At 41.1% G+C, this 22,519-nt stretch overlaps 1 protein-coding gene across 1 annotated transcript in view; it reads right to left on the reverse strand.

Moving 5' to 3' along the window:
• The window catches only part of LPIN2 (lipin 2), a 35,727-nt gene that overhangs the window by 3,398 nt on the left and 9,810 nt on the right, over positions 1–22,519 (reverse strand). The window contains exons 3-19 of the mRNA XM_028737266.2: positions 21,336–21,431; positions 20,628–20,929; positions 19,457–19,564; positions 17,880–18,003; positions 15,404–15,740; positions 14,176–14,275; positions 11,361–11,548; positions 10,061–10,154; positions 9,706–9,775; positions 8,936–9,025; positions 7,996–8,075; positions 6,623–6,764; positions 4,964–5,112; positions 4,017–4,103; positions 2,287–2,439; positions 1,195–1,309; positions 860–963 (exon numbers count right to left, since the gene is read on the reverse strand). Coding sequence (XP_028593099.1) covers positions 860–963; positions 1,195–1,309; positions 2,287–2,439; positions 4,017–4,103; positions 4,964–5,112; positions 6,623–6,764; positions 7,996–8,075; positions 8,936–9,025; positions 9,706–9,775; positions 10,061–10,154; positions 11,361–11,548; positions 14,176–14,275; positions 15,404–15,740; positions 17,880–18,003; positions 19,457–19,564; positions 20,628–20,929; positions 21,336–21,431 — 2,339 coding nt within the window. The remainder of the gene's footprint in view (positions 1–859; positions 964–1,194; positions 1,310–2,286; positions 2,440–4,016; positions 4,104–4,963; positions 5,113–6,622; positions 6,765–7,995; positions 8,076–8,935; positions 9,026–9,705; positions 9,776–10,060; positions 10,155–11,360; positions 11,549–14,175; positions 14,276–15,403; positions 15,741–17,879; positions 18,004–19,456; positions 19,565–20,627; positions 20,930–21,335; positions 21,432–22,519) is intronic.

Below are 22,519 nucleotides of genomic sequence, written 5' to 3' on the forward strand. Positions count from 1 at the left end.
CTTGTTATACAGTGCAATCCTGTACATGCCTATTCAGAAGCAAGACCACCAAATTCAGTGGGACTTACAGGTAAACATCTATAGGATTGAAGGCTTAATATAGCCAAACAGCAGTGCTAAAAATCAATGCTTGTCTGATTCTGGGCGTGTTTAATGGGATATAAATCTTGCCAGGTTTAATCACCTCCACAACTGACTTCTGCCCATAGTCAAATCATTTACCGTATTTTTCGTCCTATAGGACGCTCCGTCCCATAGGACGCACCTAGTTTTTTGTGGGGGAAATAAAGGAAATTTTTTCCCCTTTATTTCCCCCCAAAAGCAGGTCGGGGAAACTGAACCAGGTCGAGGAACAGTGGGATGGCGGCGCTGCGCCTCCCTGCTGTCCCCCCCCCAGCTTGTGGGGCTGGCCGATGTCTGCCCGGCGCGCAGGGCGCCCCGCCCGCTGGGCGGCAGGCTGCTATCCGCAGCCTAGACATCCCTGTGGGACCTCCGGCAGGGCTGCCTAGGCTGCGGATGTGTTCCCGAAGCGCCGGGCGCTCTGCTTTCAGGGCGCCCGACGCTCCGGGAAGCAGGCTACTATCTGCAGCCTAGACAGGGCTGCCTAGGCTGTGGATGTCTTCCTGAAGCTCTCCAAGCTTCAGTGAAAGCCTGCATTCGCCCCATAGGACGCACCCAGATTTCCGCTTCATTTTTGGAGGGGGAAAAGTGCATCCTATAGGGCGAAAAATACGGTAATACACTGGCAGATAGTCATGATTTTAGGCACTTTCCTAAAATTGCACATACTAGGCAGCATGGTTACCCAAATCAATTCAACAATTATTCTTCCCACTGCTTTTAAAAACCCTATACTTACGAAGATTTGTTTCCCTTTGTTTGTTCCTGGATTAGTTCACCCTTTGGGTTGACTGTGAATATTCTGCAGTCTGGAACTCCAACTTGCATGTAAGCATACACATCCTGCAGTCAACACAACTACATTTTAGACTAGAGGCCATAGTGCCATTTTTTTAATTGAAAAAATGTCACATTACAAAATTCATATCCATGTACTCATTCCGAAACCCATATAGAGATACGTGAAAAATCATCTCAAACTCCTTCCTAAGTTTCAAGAACTATTTGTGCATTTAGCATATTCATGTAAAACAGCAGAACATTTTAACTAATTGTTGGGTGGTGCAGACTTACATTAGGTCTGTTTCCAAAAGCAGCATAGAAGGGTTGTTCACATGGAGAAAATAAGTTCTTGATATCATTTAAACACTCAATTTTGAATTTCTCTGGTTTCTTTTCTATCACTTCCCTGGGGGCAAAACATTAAAAAAAAATCAGATATTTTCTGTGGCCTAAGACAATACCTTAGAAAAATATTGTCCAGGTTCTTAACAAAGTTATAAAGTTTAGTTCTGCTCTTCCTAAAAAGGTCATTTAAACAGATGAAAACAAAACAATATATGAAGACAGCTAGGCACTGATCTAAATCAGTGCAACTACAGCTATTGCCTCCTCCTGAAATGCTGTTGCCATGTGCCAGCTTTTGCCTTGCAATGAAGCTGTAAAGACGGTACAGTTTAACATATTCATTTGGAAGAAGGGGCTCAGTGGCAGAGCATATGTATGTGAAAGAGCCCAGGTATAATTATTGGTATTCTCAATTAAAGAATCTGGAAGGTGTTGAAAGAACCTCTGTCTGATTCCCTGGGGAGCTGCTGCTAGTCAGAGTACAAAATACTGAGCTAGATGAAGTACAAATCAGCTTCATATGTTCATAGTCAATCCAGCTACTTATTTATTCCTGCACAGGGGGGCAGAAAACCCATTATGAACTAGACTAAACACAGATACAGTCTACAGAAGCTAGCAACTCCTGCAGTGTAGTAAAGGGAAGCTCAAAAGCAGCTTTTAAATTCTGCTGCAATGGCGCCCTGACTTCACCATCCCTTCACTTTCTCTGACATAAAGTGAAAAATTGCCACTCACTTCAATAGAATATAGTGACTTTCTTATAAGATCAGACTAAGGTCTAGCAAACAAGGGGTGTGCATGAGTGGACCACTCCAGTTCTATCAAATATATAGGCTTTTAATACTACAAAGTCCCATGTGACTGTATACAAGTGAAATATTTAGAAGTTTCAATTTACGTCCATCACAGGTTGTGCTATGATAAAAAGCAAGGTACCATAAATGATGACAAAAACACTTGTTTCACTCAGCTTCTTAAGTTATATTTCAAAATTCACCCCTTACAAAGATTGTTATGGTGTTTTTGCTTACGTACCTATGAAAAGCAGAGAACAAACTGCTAGGAGACAACATCAAGGGACCCCTGGGCAAGATCGTTCCTTTGTCATTAACCCAGTGCAAGTACCCTCTTGTCATGTCTGCCATTCCAATGGCACGAGCAGAGCAGTACAGAAACTTGTAGCCATTCCTAAGAATGAAATTCTAGATTAGGAAGATCTCTCTTGATGTGGTAGACCATTCACACCAAGAAGTCACAGTCAGATCATAATGAATTGAAAAAGAGAAGGCAGCTATTCATGTTTTATAAAGCATTTAAGCAACTGGAAGGGAGAAGGGTGTGTTGACCCAAGAAACTAATGCACCAGTGCAGACATCTTTAAGACTATATTCCAGGGGTGGGATACTGGAGCCAGCTGGCAACCTTCCCCACCACCTGAGGGCCAACTTTGGCAAATGGGTGAGGCACTGCGATGTCCTGTGACCCATTTCCTTTGTCCACATGATATGAAATCAAACTGGGCAAAGAGGCATGGCTTTGCAGGTGGTAATGATCCACTGCAAGCCCTGCTTTCAGCAGGGGACAGGTGTGCGTGGAAAATGTAATGGTAAAAGACAAAGTACAACAAAACAACACTTTCAAGTGTATTTAATGTTCTCCACAAAAATGGTTTGAACTGGTTTTGAATCTTTAGATGGTTCCAACTTCTGAAAACTCTGGTTACTAATTCAACTTTTATTCTCTTCCCCACACTCCCTGAAGCATTTAGGCTGCAACTCTTACTTGGAAATAACGCCCACTGTATACACACATTAAGATTGGGCTATTTTAGTCTCCCTCAGAAACAGATAGACCTTGAAGATTTTGATGTTGCTGCCATAGGCTTTCACTTTTCCATATCCCCCTTTCTGTGGTATTCATCTACTTGCTTGACTTCCACTTATTATTCCATATCCTCCAGCTGGTAGTCTGTCCATAGGGTGTGGCCCCTTGTGCTACTGCTGCTACTTCTCCTACTCCTCCTATATGTAATCTGCTTTGCCACTACCACCACAACTCATAGCTACTTCAATATGAACCGGGATCCTAGACTTGAGTCCATCTTTTTGGTACAGCCTTAATCTGCTAGTGATGCTAGTAGTATGCTTCCAGGAGCACACAAGTCAGCAGAGGGGCCCTCTTTGATACCAGCAGTAGCTGTCACAGGGCGAAGAAGGGATGCACAAAAGAGAAAGTCCATGGGCAGGCTGCTTCTGCCTCCACTACTGGAACATGCAGTATGGGAAATGGAAGGCAGAAAATCTGAAGATGGACAATGTTGTTGCTGCTGCTCAATCCCACAAATTTCAACAGTAGCAGCCACTTAGAGGCATGCCCATTTCTTTTTGGCTGACGTGAGGAGAAAGAGGAAGCTGGAACCTTTCCTCTGGAGTCATTTGACTGAAGTTTCCTTTGATCTTTTTTTGTGCACCACAAGCTCTGCTCATGAACGCTAGGGGTTTGCAGCATACTGAAGAAAATAATGATAATGTGCTGAATTGGCCTACATTTGCCTCATGTCACATGTCTAACTTCTGTATTTTAATTCCTTTGTTATTTGAGTTTGAAATGTAACTTCTAAATAGGAAGGCAATGAGAATACAAATACAGAATATACAGGATCATGTGTTGTGCAAGAATTCAAAACTTTAGATCTTTAGTTGTTAGTTGAATTAGCATGATCAATTATTCCTATGTTTCGCAGCTTTTACAAGCAAGGTACTTACTCATTAATGGAATGATAGAGCTTTGCAATACCCTGATGTGTCCAGTCTTTGCCAAGCTGTGGTAGGATCTGGCCTAAAGCATCAGACCTAAACCAGGAACGAGGGTTAGAAATAGAAGTAAGAGTGTGAATTGATGCTTTCTACATTAGGTATTAAAAGACCCTCCAGAGCTTTTTCTGTGCCAATTTTTAAATACTTGCTGAAAACCTTTCTATTCTGCCAAGCCTATGCAGGCAATTTAACAATACAGTGGTACCTCAGGTTACATACGCTTCAGGTTACATACACTTCAGGTTACAGACTCTGCTAACCCAGAAATAGTACCTCGGGTTAAGAACTTTGCTTTAGGATGAGAACAGAAATCGTACCGCAGCGGTGGCAGCGGGAGGCCCCATTAGCTAAAGTGGTGCTTCAGGTTAAGAACAATTTCAGGTTAAGAACAGACCTCCAGAACGAATTAAGTTCTTAACCTGAGGTACCACTGTACATAATTCAACAGTAGCTAATTGATGTCTGTTTAAAACTTTTTTGTATGTTTTTTATTGTACAGCTTTGTGTTTAATTGATGTAAACCACATTTTATGACATGACAGTGTATAATTATTTCTTTAAACAAAGAAATATTCGCAACAACTCAAAGCCTACCTCTCTTTAGTAACTAAGTCAGCCTTCTCAAACCAGGAGCAGTCCAAATATTTTGGACTACAACTCACATCAGTCCTGGACAGCACAGATATTATGATGGGAGTTGTAGTCCATATCATCTGGCTCTTACCAGGTGTCAGAAAGCTGAATTCCTAATTTACTTTTCCCTACTTCTTACCAGGATTTAAGGAAAAGCATTGGTTTTCAGAACCAAGTCGCTGAGTAGTGTTCATCAGACACAAATAGATTTTGAACACACTGGTGCAGTGATTTAATAGAGGTAAAACTACACTACAGCTTACTTGGTTATTGTTCCATCGATATCTGAAATAATTATTTTGTCATTCCAGTTCCACAGATATATTGTCCCCGCACAACGGCAAGTTCCTTGATACTGGGTTGTAATGCTGAACACAACATCATTGGGGCCATCTCTTAGCTTCAGTTTTTCCTTTAAATTAAAGAGACACAATAATATATTAACCCAAAAAGATATTGTATTTCTCTGCCAAGATATTTTACATTTTAATGCTAATGTTAATAAAGATAGGATGCGGGTGGCACCGTGGTCGAAACCACCAACCCTCTTTGGACTTGCTGATGGTAAGGTTAGCAGTTCAAATTTGCACAATGGGGTGAGCTCCCATTGCTCTGTCCCACCTCCTGCCAACCTAGCAGTTCAAAAGCATACCAGCATGACAGATAAGTACCACTGCAATGGGAAGGTAAATGGCATTTCCGTACACTCTGGCACTTGTCACGGTGTTCCATGCGCCAGAAGCGGTTTAGTCACGCTGGATACATGACCCAGAAAAGCTGCAGACAAACGCCAGCTCCCTTGGCCTGAAAAGCGGAGGTGAGAACTGCACCCCATAGTCAAATGGTCCTTTACCTAATATAGATAGTGCACTGAATTTCATCAACTCTGGATTATTTTTTTAAATGCAGTAGTATATAGAGTAGCTACCAGCTTTGCCTACAAATTAGATAAACCAGATGTAATGAAGAAAGCATGTTACCACTGATCATGTAGTCAGCATACAGGATTGAATACAAGTCTTACGTCAGCACAATGTAACAACTGATAGCAAAGTTTGCCTACTCTAGACTAGATTATGAACCATGATTCCACACCAAGGTGGAAGTAAAGGCACTGTCATCCCATTACATGAAATGCATTCGTAAATTTGGGGAATGAAGTAAGAGTTCATCTGAATGGCACAACTTACTGAAATCTGCATTTAACCAGTCTGTGCATTGTAGATAAGCTTCTGCTGCAGTTAAAACTTCCCTCTTTTCTACAGCAGCATGAGAGTTATGTTTGGTGACTGGTAGAAAATATAAAATAGTAAAGCAAATAATAAATCTAATAAACCATGAGTGGTAGTCAAGGCCTTTTCTTGGCTTACTATTAGTGGTTTGAGTTTGGATCCAGATGACACAATAAGGTAGGCCATGACTAGTTTTTTGGCAGTGCAGCAACAGCAGGAGGATAGGAGTGAAGTATCCAGTATTTCAGCACCATGCAGAAACAAGCAGCTCATCCACATTGAACTATGGTTCAATTTATTACTTGATGTGCAAACCAAGCCACTATCCATTGAGAAAGGGATAACGGATTCCCCCACCATGACCATGACACAGTTTAGAAAGAAAAGGATAGGGGGAAACAATGATTTCATGTTTGCTATAATGCGTGATCATCATTCTCCATGATCCAGATCCAAAGAAATCTTAGCAACACTGAGCCAAAATTATGGAAATTAGGGAGTGTTCCAGAGCAGGAGGATTTATTTAGGAGTTGCAAAAATTGATCTAAACACAGTTCACAGAACTGGTTTATTACTAACAACACAGAAACAGATTTCAGCAAGGGGGCCCTTTTCTCTCTCAACCACTCTTGTCATTTCCCCCCAAACTACTTAAAATCATCAATATGTTTACAGAATTTGACCACTTACAATTTGATCTGAAGACAATCTAAGTGACTTTTTGTAAGATGTAGCATTCCCATGGCTTGGAAGTGAAGCGGAATCTATTTTTAAGGTTTCTTTTAGTTCCTGGGATCCTTCATCATCCGTTGAAGATTCATCACCTGTAGGCCTAAAACAATATAAGCACAGCAAGCAATAAGAAATGTTGTACATTTCACAGATTATTTCAAGAGATCCAAGCATTCTAAAGCACGTTAAGCCATTCTGAGAAGAAGCAGCATTTTCTAGACTGGGTGGGAGAAAACTAGGAAACCCTATCATCAGGGTTGTGCTTTGTTTTTTAAGCTTAATGGTTTCCCATTTTAGTGACAGAACAGATGGATTTATGCTAAATAAAGGTAAGTATACAGCATGCTGACTATTTCATGCTTACAATGCAAGCAATATACAGTGGTACCTCAGGTTACATATGCTTCAGGTTACATACGCTTCAGGTTACAGACTCCGCTAACCCAGAAATATTACCTCGGGTTAAGAACTTTGCTTCAGGATGAGAACAGAAATTGTGCTCCGGCGGCATGGCAGCAGCAGGAGGCCCCGTTAGCTAAAGTGGTGCTTCAGGTTAAGAACGGTTTCAGGTTAAGAACAGACCTCCGGAACGAATTAAGTACATAACCAGAGGTACCACTGTAACTATATTTATGAACCTTTAACAAGATATATTCAGTCTCTGATGTATTCAGATCTTTTCAGTTAGCACAGGTATTTTCCCACATCATCAAGTCAGACAAAACCTCCCCTTTCTGAACAATTTTAGCTGTTGGGACAACGGGCAGACATAATTTTTTATTTCATCCTAGTTTTCCCGTCAATACAGAACATTTTGAAGCTTACAAAGCAGATGGTGCATTTAAGCAGCATCATAATTTCTTAAACTGGATTCTAGTTTTGTGTGGCATTCACATATACCCCACCAGTCCTGGTCATATTTCTGTTCTGCATTGATGAAGTATCATGCTTTATATCAAGTCAGGCCATTGGTTCATCAACGTCAGAATTGTTTGTGACAAGGGTGTGGACCTGTGACCTTCGAGATGTTGTTGGACTGCAAATCCCATAATCCCTGACATGCTGACAGGGACTAATGGGAGCTAGACTCCAACAACATTAGGAGGATCACGGGTTCCCTAGCCCTGGTCCACACTGTCAGAAGCTTTCTGGTGTTTGACAGGAGTCTTCCATCCCCACCTAGAGATGCCAGCAATTGAACCTGGAAACTATTGCATGAAGAACATGCGCTCTGAGTCACGAGCCCTTCCCAGATCACCCAGTAGCAAATTTCTATTCTTTTCTTCTAAAGGTCAGCTGTTCACTCTAAGCACAACTTATTTAAAACATACCGGCTTTCAACTTGTTCCTTTGTGGCTGTTGATAGGTCGCCTTTTGGAGCTTCAGATTTTCCCTCCTTAGCTTCTGGAAGCTAATATATGAAAAGTACATAAAGACTTCATCAACATAGGTCATATTTTGCACTTTCACCTGATCAGAAAGAAAAGCTTGTAGTATCTCTAATTCAAATATCAAAAGGTGCAGCAGGACTGAAATATTATTATTCCAATTATTTGAAGCCTTCTTCACAGGAGTGTTATTTCATTCACCTCATTTTTAAAATATAACACTTGTTTACTATAAAGTGAGAATGCAGTATTATTAATCTCCTAACCCAAGACCAGTTGGCAACAATAACTGAACAGGCTCCCAAATCACTGCAAGATAACAAGTTCTAAATTAATAATGAAAAATGTAAGGTTGTGTTGTTTGGCCAGGATAGGTGAAATTTTAAAAGGATTATGCAGTTGGGAAACAAACAAACAAAAGCAGAATAAATGGTATAATTAGATTTCTGTACTAGAGCATCCTCCTCATAATTGATAATAATTGCTGGTTTTAACGTATGTGTGCTTTAGGTTATTTCAATCAGAGAGGAAATAAAACAAAAAATCAACAAAGACTGAAGAAATTCAACCATGGAGCCTGTACACAAGGCAGAACTAAATGTTGTAGAAACCAAAAGTTGAGTTTCCCTGTGTCCAATAAGATAGAGTACAACTCTATCTATACCCTGAGACCTCCGGGTATAGGGCAGTATATAAATTCAATAAATAAAATAAATAATTAAAACTATGGATGGAGGATCTGTCTATTTTGATTTCTCTCAGTTTTGCCAGCCTTAGTTCTGTTCACTCCATTTCAGGTTTCAAATATTCTTTTGAAGTCCACATGAATATTCATATGCACTTCTCCTTATGCACACCGTTTTTTTAGTGAGTTTTATTTTACCTGTTTGACCAAGCTGTCCTTCTTACGCCAGAACCACCATCTTCCAGACTTCTTCGGCATTTTATCCTTAATCCAGGATTCAACTGTAGCCTAATAAACATATGAAATCAGTGTACATCTACAAGGTTGCCATCCAGTTCTAACATGTATAATGGTATCTCATGTGTGCTTATCCATTGCTTGGTTATGCTAAATCTCTGAAATGTTTATGTGCTTCCATCACGACTATGCAGGAATGTACTTAGTTCAGCACAATTAAGTTATGGGAGAGCTGTGCTCTCTTCATGAAATGGCTTCTCCCTATGGTAAAAAGGCTACCTCAGAGAACAGCTCACTACAGCTACCACTGCCTGGCCCAAGTTCCATTAAGGCTGTATTGCAGGACACCCTTGGCAAGCTAATACCTGCCAATAATTTCTTATGGAGTGCTCTGACTTAGCAGATGCCTCCTTCCCAGCTCATTAGAAAAATCACTGGATTAGGAGGGGTGGGGACCAAACCACAGTAGCAGAAGTGTTGTACCTTGGAACTTGGGAGCAGCATACTAGTGTTTCTCACACAGCTGTTTGCCAGGCTCATGCTTTTGCCTTCACAAAGCTAGAAGACATCCCAAATACCCAAATTACTATGCTTTGCTTTCCCCATAACTCTGCCATGAGAAACCTTGGACAAGTAGGGGACAGGGCCTCTGCCACTCTACTCTGCTTCTGTGGCCCAAAATGGATAGCCTAGTTTAATGTATTTCTGAGTATTTGCTGGTATTAGATTACCTGTGGCAAGCTCTTGTGGAACACCTGCAAGCTGAGAATCATGGGAGCAGCCAATGCCCAATTATAATACCTGTTTATATAGAAAAAGTTACTCATTATGGATATTACAAAATGCACAGCATGATAAATATGCCACATGCTCTTTATTGTAAACATGAAACAGCCTCACGGCAGTGCTAAAAAACTTTGGTATGAATTCTACATTATATGCTGCTAACAGGCAAGAATTACTCACAGAAGTTGGGGTTTAAAATTTTAAAGGACAACAGAATAGAATGACAGCTACAATACAGATGAACCAGACAAAATTATTATTAAATAGCATAGGAAAATTAGGAGATTTGAGGATTGTTACCTGTTGTATATTCTTATTACCAAATTAGGATTGTCTATGAGTCCTGGGTTTTCAGCAAATTCATGGTAAGTAATGATATGCTCCATGAATTTTTCTGCAACACAATGACATTTTATCAGATAATTAAAGCATGTTTGTTTCCCCTTATTAGCTTAACCTAGTCCTTCTTGTATAAAAGAATTATGAATTTTTCAAATGGATGCATCTTCATTAAATGAGGGTGTAAAATCCTGATTAAGCATGTGGTTGCCTGACTCCCCATCCCCACTCAAAGCCCCAGATCACCTGGATCCAACTCCAGGTGATCAAGGGCTGCTTTGATCTGCTCTGGACAACTCCTGGATCAACCTGGACCTGCAATTTGTCTGGAGCCTGTGTGCAGCCTGATTAAGAGTTCTGTAGAACTCAAAAGCTTGCACACTGTGTTGTGGTCCAACACTGCCATTTCTACTTTATGCAGAATATAGTTATAGGTGTGATGGACCAAGAGGAGCTATTGCTACAAGGAAGCAATTTCTGGGGCCATCTCTTCTTTCTTTTTACTCATGCTTTGTATATCCATGGTTAACATGTGGAAGAATTCAAAGTCAAGATACCAAGAAGCCAGATGTCAGTGGTTAATCTGCTGCTTTTTAAATGTCAATAAAGCAATTCCAAAGAAGTTCAGTGGTGAACTTCTGCTTATTAAAATGGCAGTTTGTTTTCTATGCAGCACCATTTGCTTCCAAACTTCCTGACTGCCCTACATGCACATCTGCTTAGCACCAGTTCCCTGATAACCTTGCTAAAAGTGCAAAAGTAAGTCTGGAACACAAGTTTCTTTCAATACTTACTTGCCCAGTTGTCTTGTACTAACGGTGTTTGTGCACAAGTGGAAATCACTTCTGCTAATGCAGACATGGGCCCCTGCTTTTCACTCAACCCTCCATCCAACCCAATGCAGCCCCCTGTGGTTCCACAGAGTTCCCCAACCCTCATATCTCAATCAAACTGAGCAACAATAACGGCAACGGCAAGTTCTTAAAGCACTTCACAGGGTTTTGAAGCTCTCTGTTACATGGAAAGCAGGACTTCCACAAAACAGCCAATAGCAGATATGGCATAGCATTTGACATATGGTGCATCTCAGCAGGAAATTACACTCGGGAAGACAGCTTCCTGCCTAGCTTTAGAAAAACACATGGTGGCACATATGTTATCATTTGATCCTGCGCACTGAGATAAGTGCTTCCTATAGGGCAAAGTTATATAAAATACAGATTTCAAGAGTCTATTAAAAACAAGGCCGATTATTACATACCTTTTGATATCTCCCCATTTTCACTAAGACCTCCACAAAGGGATAATGTGACATCAGGCAAGTCCATTGCAGAATCAGACATACACTCTGTACCACTATCTGCAGCAGCACTTCCCACCGATTGTGGCGACTGAGAACCTGACAGCGTGTCAGACTCCAGCCATTGTCTGGTACCTGGATCAGAGTCACTGAAGACAAGAAAAACAAAACATTTGCATATGATTCGTTGCGCTCACATAGTACCCTTCCTTCTAAAGTAGTCCAGGGCAGGTCACAACATGATAAAACACAATGAATCTCAGAATAAGGAAAACTTCTTATCAAAAAGCAAATTAGTCTGACACAGCAGGCAGGTGTTGGACTTCAGAAACGTATCTGTCTCCCAAAATATATGGTTTTTATACACAAACATTGATATACTGTACAATTGATTATCCATAAGAAATTTTTGAGAAGTGTTCATAACTTGTTGCTGTTGCTATTTTTTACTGTTGTAAGAATGTAAGAAGCCCATTTGGTGAACTGCTCCCTCCATCAGGGGGCCACTCAGATGGCAAGAAAGGCACGACCACAGCCATTACCTCTTGTTTTCCTCCACCTATTTGATGATCAGAAATGTACTGCTTCTGAACATGGAAGCTCCATGGTTAAGTTATGCAGTTCTTAGGCTTTTCCTCCATGAAGCTATCTCAAGTGCCCTCCTTCTCAAGTCATCAATTATCTCTGCCATCTCTGCAGCATGAGCTGCTGCCAGAAAGCCACTTTGCCCTGAGTGAGTTCCAGTTCTGGCACACTGTACAATTAAGTAGGTTTTTTTCTTTTTCAACACATGCTGACTTTCTGCAATTGGCTTTTAGCACAATATCAACACCAAATATAGACAAGAAGGCAGTGATGTGTTAAAAATCCAACCAATATGTAACTCAGCATGACCCAGCAATAATCATAAAACCATCCCAGGGTTACGTTAAATAGGCCTGGAGCAAAGTGCAGCCAAAGTATTCTTAGGCAGCCTATTGACAGGAAATCACAGGGTAACAGAAGCTGGAGATTATCACCGTAGCATGAACAATGCCCTGTATGTAAATTACATGCTACGTGAGGAAAGGAGAGAGAGACAGAACGGTTACATAGTTTAGGCATGACACATTCTCTGTAAAACACAGATATACAGTGGTACCTCGGGTTACATACGCTTCAGGTTACAGACTCCGCTAACCCAGAAATATTACCTCGGGTTAAGAACTTTGCTTCAAGATGAGAACAGAAATTGTGCTCCGGCGGCGCGGCGGCAGCAGGAGGCCCCATTAGCTAAAGTGGTGCTTCAGGTTAATAACAGTTTCAGGTTAAGAACGGACCTCCGGAACGAATTACTTAACCTGAGGTACCACTGTATACACACCCACACACCAATTCTATCAATTATAACAGGAGAAAAGCCTCAGGATCAGAGGCCAGATGGATCTCTATATGGCTTCAAGACTTCCAAGGCCATGCTCCTCTCCAAGCCACATCCCTCACCCACACCCTAGAGTGCTTTTGCCTGACTGAATGTGTCCTTAAAGAGTGGAGATGCCTCTTTTTTGGCTGTGTGGAAGATGAAGAAAGATGTACATGTGAAGTGAGTCCCCTGACATGTGGCTGAAATGTAACATATTGTAGAAATTTAAGGGTTATATTCATTGCTCTGCCTGTTTTCCCCCCTGGCCCTGCCCAACACAAGGGAATATGGTCCTTGGACTGAAAAAAGATCCCCCACCCTCTCCCCCAACCAACCAATGAAAAACAACCAACTTAAATATTGGAGGAGGAGGAGGAGACTTGTGTCACATTTGTGCAGTGTCAGCAGGCAGCAAGTGGCAGAATAGGTTCCACCCTGTCTAGCTCCCCCTGGCTGTCCCCACATACTGCAATTTCCCCCTCAATTTCCCTGCGCCTCTGAAGATAATGTGATTTTGATTAATAAAGGTTGCCAGGAGCTTCCAATGCAGTGCCTGCTGCCAGCACTTCCAGATATGGTTGTTGGCTTCTGCTGTGTTCTGGCACGCTGCACGAGAAGCAGTGCTCAGGGACCCCACTGCTTTCAGCACACGCAGCATAACAGAAGCTAACAGAGACTCCGGAACGCTGACAGCGGCAGGCTCCTTCCCCATGTCCCAAGCTGGCTGGTGGGCAGTGGGGAGGGGCAAGGCGAGCTGCCAGGCAGGCTGACTCATGATAGGACTGGCCTGTGAAGGAGAGGTTTGAGGGAAGAGTGAGAGAAAAGGCGGTCTTTCAGTCAAGTTCCAGCTCCACACTGTGCTCTGTTGACAATAGCACCCACCAGGGCTCTTTTTAAAAAGTCTCAGAAAAGTGGTTAGGTGGGCTTGGCTTTCCAAGTACAATTGCTAACATGGGAAAATTAAACTAGAAAGGGGCTTGGCAACTGCTTCTCCATTATATTTACCTAACAGCTGCATTGGATTGTAAAAATGCTTTCTTTAAAAGCCCATTATAGAGCTCTCAATGCAATTTTACACTGACGATTTTACATTGCTCTATAGCACCCTCTGGTGCCACATGCTTATAACATGTTTATAATGTTTTAACTGACAAGTATAGATTAGTTCTGTGTGGCTGAGTAAGAGGTGTGGCAGAGAGCAGATTAAACAAAGTTTTTACAACTATCTTATTTTTAAGATTTTTCTCTTACATGAAAAAGGGAAAACAAACGGGAACAAAGATTGATTTAAAGAAATACACATTACTTGCATGTTTTACTGTGAAATATCTGTGTGTTCTGTCAATTATCTGTGTGTTGTCAATTAAGAAATACCTTTTGGGAAAATAAAGAGCAGCAACTTCAGGTTCCAAAGCTGTCAGGTCGTCCAAATATATGTCGTCAGGCCCTTGGTGATGACTTCTCTTATGTATCCCTTAAAAAAAAAAAAAAGGTATTCATTTAGGACAATTAATTAATTAAAGCAGACTGCAGACTCCACATAAAAGTTGCTTCCCATTGGAAGTTAATCAAAGAGCCATGCAAGATGTCTCCACGGAATTCTGAGTCATTCCTTCCTATCCTAGGAGTCTGCTATATCCCATTTCCATTCCTCTACAGCAGTGTTGGCCAAACTTGGCCCTCCAGCTGTTTTGGGACTACAATTCCCATCATGCCTGACCACTGGTCCTGTTAGCTAGGGATGATGGGAGTTGTAGTCCAAAAACAGCTGGAGGGCCAAGTTTGGCCAACACTGCTCTACAGGGAAGGGCCATAGTTCAGTGGAAGAGCATCTGCTTTGTCCTGAGAAGGTCCCAGCTTCAATCACCAGCATCTCCAGGATGGGTTGGGAGAGACTCTTGTCTGAAACCCTGGGGTGATGCTGCCAGTCCATGTGGACAATACTGAGCTACACTGACCAATAGCCCTACTCGGTATAAGGCAGCTTCCTATGTTCCTCTAGAGAGACTTTTGGAGGGGCACAGCAAGCTGTAAGGAAGAGGAAGACACACTCAAGTCCCTCTTCTGTGAACTTCCTTCCATTTACATAATTACAATACAAGCTACTTTTAGGGGCACTTTTACCCATTCTGCTGAAATTGGCTTTCAGACCATTTGAGCTGTTTAAATATATGTGCTAAAAGACAAGACAGAACCCCCCCCCCAACCCGAAAAGATCTGAAGGCAGCCCTGTTTAGGGAAGTTTTTAATGTTTGACAGACTTCTGTATTTTAATATTTTGTTGGAAGCCAGATGGGCGGGGTATAAAAAATAAATTATTATTATTATTATGAATCAAAATAACATTTTACATAATGTAATTTTATCATCTGCATTACAGATGAAGTAACATAAATGATTTAAGCTTCATTTGTGAAACTTAAAACTTTGTGTATGAACCAGAAATTTTATTTATACTACAGTATTATTCTACATGAACAGCTGCAAGCAGGACTAGCAAACATATTTGTTACTTATCTCTTGAAAAATGGTTAAATATGTGGAATCTGGGGTAAAAGAGAAAGTATGTCAACACTTTATCAGGTAATTAAAAATATGTTACCTTTTTTCTTTGATGGGGAATCAAGTTTTGCTGGTGGTTTAGTTTCTGTTGGAGAATCTATCAATGGACTGGGAAGAGTATCAGAATCTAATGCCAATGAACCTTGAAGAATGTCCAAAATTGGTTCTGTGGCTGTAGAAGCAAGTCTCTCTTTAATATCTAGCTTCTTAAGTAGATGGTGTGTTCTTGGTTCAGGCTTTACTACTGTACAAACAGAATCATTCACCAAAATTCCATCTTCAGCTGCATCACTGCTGGATATTACCCTGAAGTGCGTCTTCTCTGATGGAGTGATTGTAACTGTTCTGGGATGTTCCAATTTTTCCTTCTTGCTTATCTGAAAAGAAAAGCACCATTTTAAAACAATAATGCTTTGATCTCATTCATCATCGGCATGATTCAGTTCCAACAGCTTAAAGTGGTTCTAATTTAGCATTTCAATAAAGCTTGTGTCCCACCCTCCTCCAGAATTCAGAAGGGTGTGTGTGTTAGATCAATAGAAGTCCACCTCAACTGAAGAGTTTTTGCATCCTTACGGCACCTGATTTTCCAAATATAAAACAAGACTCTGCAATGTCAATGGGCAGCATAGTTGATAGACAGATGTGGAAAGATGTACCAATTGTTTGTACATTAATCCAGCCTTGCAAATCACTCCACAAAACTTACACACTCCCAAGCATTAGGGAGCTTCTTATAATGCTGTGGTCAAGTTGTCGGCACCCATCTGTCTAGAGAGACCATGGAGTGAAGTCTGGGGGTGAAGTCAAACTGCTGCATTAGCAGCATCAAAGTACACCTCCTCAGGGTGCAAGCCTGGGCAATGTGTATGGAGGTCCTGGGCTGCCCAGACAACAAGATCCCTATCTCAGCCTTGCTGATGTGGTCCAAAAGAATTGAGAGCAATATGTTTGGCACCAGCTTGGCTGCAGGAGTTTCTGAAAGGAGGTGTACAAGACACCATTCAACTGTCTTAGGGACTCCACTTTTGAGTAGGGTTTACTCCTTAGCCTTTTCTTCTCCCAAGAAATCACACAAGGCAGCAGAGGCTTAGAATCAGAGTTTTCCTAGATGGGCCAACTTCCCCTCTACACCTCACTTCCCTCTATAGCACGTGCAGAAACTATCTTCCTGACAGTTGGACTCATTATTGGTGTTGTCCACTCAATCCACTAGAGCCCGTTTTGGCATGCAGGGAAGTCCCTAACTCATCGAGGGTCCAAGACCCATCGGCTACCCTCTCCTGGTTTAGACGGCCAGTCCAAGCTGTTTCTAGGGGTGTGGCCGCTGTCACATGCTGACAGCTTCTAGGAGTCACTGGTGAGAGTTGAGAGCAGGGTGCTGAGCAAACCATGGTCATGGTCACACCACATTCTGGTGAAGTCCGGTTTGTCAGTAGGTAGCGGAAGGAACTATTAAGATGCCCCACCCTTGGAGACTGATGGAATCTGATGGATGCCTAAATGCTCTAGAGGTTTCTTGTCCGTTTCCAGCTGACAGGCCTGGCACTGCTGTTGAATCTAGAGTTTCACAATGGAATGGCTCATGACAGGATTGCTCCCAAGCAAATTTCAGATAGACTATGACTGAACAGAAGGAAGAACAAAATATTGTGCGCATTTTGTGATCATGATGGTGGCACAGTGTGCTCACTTTTGTGACACCACTGCATCTCCTCATATAGCAAAATCCAGTAGAGCTCTTCCAGGTGGTAAATACATATTAAAAAATCATTCTGCGACACATTTGCAAAGCACTTTTGGGGATAAAATCCATCCTATTCACAGTGAACTAGACATTGATGCTAATACTGGTCTGTTGGAACAGGCTACTTCAGACACAGGTTTAACCTTCATTAACAATGGTACCCAAGCCACTTAGGCACAATCAACCATAAGAAAAGGAAGCACTTTTCAGAATACCGAGAACAGGAAACACATCACATACAAAATATAAATTGATTTACATTATTCCATAATGCACGTCAGATACAAAATATGGCAGTGCCTCCTAACAGCACCCATCCATGAAATGAATGGTTGCTTGCAGTTTCTATATTTTTTTTAAATTAAAAAAAATCTGGACCTTCAAGGCAGAATAGGAAAATGATTCGTCTGGACTGCAAACTATCATCAAATGTGACACAAAATCCAACACTAGCTGCCCATGATCCACACACCACCAAGCGTTAATGATGTAGGTGTTTTTACATTGTAACAGTAACCATTAGACTTCAGGTGCACAAAATTCTGCAGCAGGAGCCATGTAAGATTCCTGTGGTCAATCACAGCCTATGCTGGAAAGTTCGCCTGCTTTTAGAGAAGTACCAACAATGAACCACAAGAGGGAGCTACCTTCGTGCTATTTCCATTGGAACAGTCTCCATAATAGTGCTACTTTTTAACCTATAAAAAGAAAATCTCATGACATTATCAAAACCTTCCCTCCAAAAACTTGTATTTGCAAATAACTTTACCTTGGTAGATTCTGGGAACCCTCCCCACGTCCATTCAATGTGAGACTCTGCTCGGAGTAAGCTCTCCGTAGGCTTAACTTCAAGTTCTGAATCACTTTTAGGACAAGCTGGCTGGCTAAATGGGCTGTCAAAATAAAACAAAGCTATTGTGTTTCAAGGCATGAGTTGTTCAGATCTTTTCAAGGACTGTTTTCTCCAGTTTAACAAAGCTTCACTTATACAGAAAGCCAAGTTGGGCTTTCAAACTGTGAGGCAACAGGAGAGGAAAACTAAAAATCACAATAAAGTAGTTAATGTTGGCCATTCTAAACAGATTTCTTCATTAGGTGTTTTTTAAACATTTTCAACATAACTGTTATCACAAGGCAAAATAATTATAGTTGCAAGTTCTCTCTCTCAACAATATATCCCTATTCTGCAGGCTTAAAACAAAAATGACTGAGCACATTTTCAACTTAAGACAAGCATGTACTCATGTAAGCACATCCAGGACTTCCAATCGAAGCATAGTGTATGAGTGGTAATTCAAGGATATTTATGGAAACTTGCAAAACCAAGTTAGATTTCTTGGTCCATTTGCAGCCTACTTCTTCTTTTCTTTTCTTTTCTTTTCTTTTCTTTTCTTTTCTTTTCTTGAAAGGAAGCAGTTTTCAAGACACACATTCAAATCAAGGAGATAAGATGGCAGGCAAAAATCCACTGACTTTTCCATTGTGATCATAGATGACCCTCATTTCTATTGCCATTCTACCCCTTCCCCACATAATTTACTTGGTCAGTTACACAGCAAAGAAGCCCTAGTTCTTCTCAGCCAATTTGAAGAAAAGTGTCTATAGAGTTAATACCACATGGAACTTCCAGGTGTTATTAAGGTAAGAGGTTCTGAAAAATGTCTAGTATCAGAGGTTGGGGCAAGGACAGCTTAAGTTAACTGCCAGAGTACACTATCCATAGAAACATGGCAAGCCACAGAAGTATTGCCCATGTTTCAATAGTCCAGTGTTATGCCTAATGTACTGTTTATGCCAGAAAAGCCTCACAAGAAGTATTGATCTCTATTACAAGAGTAGGCAATCTGTTCTGAGTCAAGAGCAACATTCCCATGGGGGCATGTGCAATGCATGTGGGGCCGGGGGAAGAGACATATCAGCAGTGGTTGGGGCCAAAGCTGGAGAAAACAACCCCTTTTTTTGCTTTTTCCTTCTCTCTTATGCATGCTTTCTGGTGCACACTTTCCCCACCACCACCACCAACCACCCCTTCTCTCTCACCAACTCTCTTCCCCACTTTCCATCATTCAGCGTTCTCTCCCTGCCAGTCAATCTTCCCTTGGGATGCCCAGCCACCAACTACTATCAGCCTGCTCTGCTTCTGCCTCCCTCCCTCCCCAGTTTGCTCCAGATCCTCAGCCTGGAGAAATCCACAGATGTGAGTGAGGAGCCCAACTCTTCTCTTTCTCCATCCTGGAGATCACAGGGAATACTCTGGAGAGTCCCATGGGAGCCAGGGTTTGTCCAGATGTGCTGTAACACCAACATTCAGTACATTAAAAAGAGTGACACATGAAAGTGACCTACTTCTCCAAAGGAGACCAGTCTCCATCTGATAAAGGGTAATGGTCCTTTGCGTGGTAAATCAATGATTCCTTATACTCTTCATCCTTTGGTGGAGAATCTGATGGGTTCCTGTGGAGATGAGACTATATTTAAAAGGGGGCTCACAGAAAAAAACCCTGGTGATGTATTTTAACTGAAGAGTTCCAAGCAACCTGAGGAGAAACCAACACTTCCATAAGCAACTTTTCAACGTGATCCATATTCTGATTTGAGCAAGACCTGGAGATCCAGCCCCACTGACTCACATCCATAGGAGCTGAGACACAAGCAAAGGACTCTCTAACTCCATTTCTCCCAGAGTAAACAGCAACAGGGGCTTTGGAAGAACTCTCCTTTTTGTTGAATGCCAAAGCTGTTCACTATTGTACACATGCTTGGAAGGATTAAAGAGTCTTTGCTTCTTGGAAGAAAGTGGCTGAAGTATGTAATAGTATGTGTAGGGGTTATGATGGAGGCTGGATAGAAAACCATGAGAACTAGATCACATTCACTCTGGTGCCGACTTCCCTATCCATATGACAGACTGTGTTTTCTTTGTGGGTCTCACCCTTCATGATTATCTAGTTTGTTGCGTGTGTGCATGCACTCGTACACCACAACCAAGACTTGCTCAGGAAAAAAATTACAAACATATTTAATGACTTACAAATTAGAAGGTCTCCAGCAACTACAATACATGAAACATTTTCCGATTGAGAAATGGGGTTTAAGTGTTCTCAAAAGTAATGCTTTACAAATTAAAAACTTATGCAATGCAATTTAGATATAGGTTAAAATTATATATTTATTGCAGGTATTTGCTTTTCTTATTTAACATTAGAAATACAACCTGAAGGATAATTATCAGTGCCTGACTGTGTGACTAGAACATTCAGTTGCCATATCAGCATATTTCTTACTAAAGACCACCCCCTAGTTTATTGTCTGCTTTTCTGATTTATAAGTAGATATAAGTTATTACAAACTCCAAATCTGAATTTCCAAATATTAAGTAGCTGAATATTTAAACAACTGGGGGATTTTTTTCCTGGTAGGATTTCGCACTGTTGCCAAATATAAAACAAATACAATTACTGAGCTTTTTATATTTCAACAGGTTAGCCAAATAAGAAGGTAGTTTTAAAAAGTTTACCTCAGAGGCAGAATACTTCTCTCATCATCTGAGCTAATTTCCATTTCAAAGCCTTCTTCAGTTCCAGGAACAGAGATCTGATCTTCCTTCTTGGCATCTTGTTTACATTTTCTTTTCCTTCGCTTTTTCTTCTTCACTGACCCAGAGGGGAAAAAAGGCTCTGCTTCCACAATCTGTAGTATTTCTGAGCTTAGACACATCCGTTCATTGTCACCCGATTTCAGCAAGTGATCATCAGTTTCTTTGAAGAACTGGTCTTCTGTAGGTATTGGGGATGTTGCAAGATGTGCAGGAACTCTTTCCTAAAAAATGATTTGGGCAAGAATAACAGTTACATACATTATGTATGCACTACTAAACTATTACAATATTCACTATATTGGAATTATATTGGAATTTAGTATATAGTATATTGAAATCACAGTGAATGTATAAATTCCCATGTAAATGCAGGTAATTCCAGATCCATTTCGTGATGTTCAGAAACTCAACAGACATACCTAAGACTTTTCATTGTCACTTAGATATGAATGTCAGTATTCACTCATGTACGTCCAAAAAGTGAGGAAAAGAAACACCTGGCTCCTAAATTCAAAATGCGTAATTATATGAAATCCTTATTTCCCAATACACAATTTCCTCCCTACTACATAAAATACGTACAACAGAATGTCAGAATAGACAAGGATGTTAAATTATGCTACTTACAAATTTTTCTTCTGTTTCTTGCACAAAGAAAGCTTCTCCATTATCACCCAGTTTCATATGAAGATCAACTGCTTCTCCATTAATTTCAATATCAATCTGTGGAACACACAATACCCTTTCAGCATTTGAAAATGAAAATACACACAAAAATTAAAATATATTTTGCCTCTTTACATTATGCATCCCCACCCCTCTAAACTTTGAGACAAATGGGTAAAGACTGAATGATCGACATACTCTCTAGTACTTGGCTATCCACTTTGATCAGAGCATACATTACCTGTGATCTAAACTTTGTGAAAGGCAGGAAAGAGAAACTGCAGCCACTTCCTTGATCAAAGCTGAGAGAGAGAGGTGAGAAAGCAGCAGGTTGCATCATACCTCATATGAACCAGTGACCAAGAATGAAGTTAAGAAGAGTTCTGCTGGGTAAGGTCAAGCCCCATCCAGACCAGCTTGCTGTTCTCACAGTGGCCAGCCAGATGCCTATGGTAAGTCTATTAAGTAGGACATGAGAGCAAAAGCACTCTCCCTACTTGTGATACTGGTATGCAGAGCCATGCAGTCTTGGATGCTGGAGGTAGCACACAGCAATCATGTCTAATAGCTACTGGAAGCCTTATCCTCCATGACTTTTAAAGTAATCCAGGTTTGTGACCATTGCTGTATCGTGTATCAGCAGCTGTTTGGCCCAGCTGCAACCTAGCTGCCCAAAGCCAAATGTGATCTGCAGGGGCAGAGTCACCTAATGCTGAATCCATGACAAAGCACTCATTCCTTGTCACCTTCCTGAGTAGCTCATCTGGAACAACAACACTGACTCATTGTTCATTTCACTAGAGTTCCTAAACATGACTAAGGAGATTCATTCATTTTACGCCAGAACTAGCAGCAACTAACCAAGAAAACCAGGGATCATTATGGATAGCTCAATGAAAACATCCACTCATGTCTGCTGAGTGAGAAGTTTCTATACTCCCCAATAAAACCCACCAAAGCTAGAGATTATTAAAAAAAGAGAGAGGCTGAAAATCATAATGCCTTTGTATAAATATATGGTGTGGCCACACTTGGAATGCCATGCACAGTTGTGGTTTTCTCTTCTGAAGGATGATTTTGTACAGCTGGACAAGACGAAGAAAGGAGCAACTAACATTATCAGGGGCCTGAGGAAAGTTGACTAT

Source organism: Podarcis muralis, chromosome 8, assembly GCF_964188315.1.
Source record: "Podarcis muralis chromosome 8, rPodMur119.hap1.1, whole genome shotgun sequence".
Taxonomy (NCBI): Eukaryota; Metazoa; Chordata; class Lepidosauria; order Squamata; family Lacertidae; genus Podarcis; species Podarcis muralis.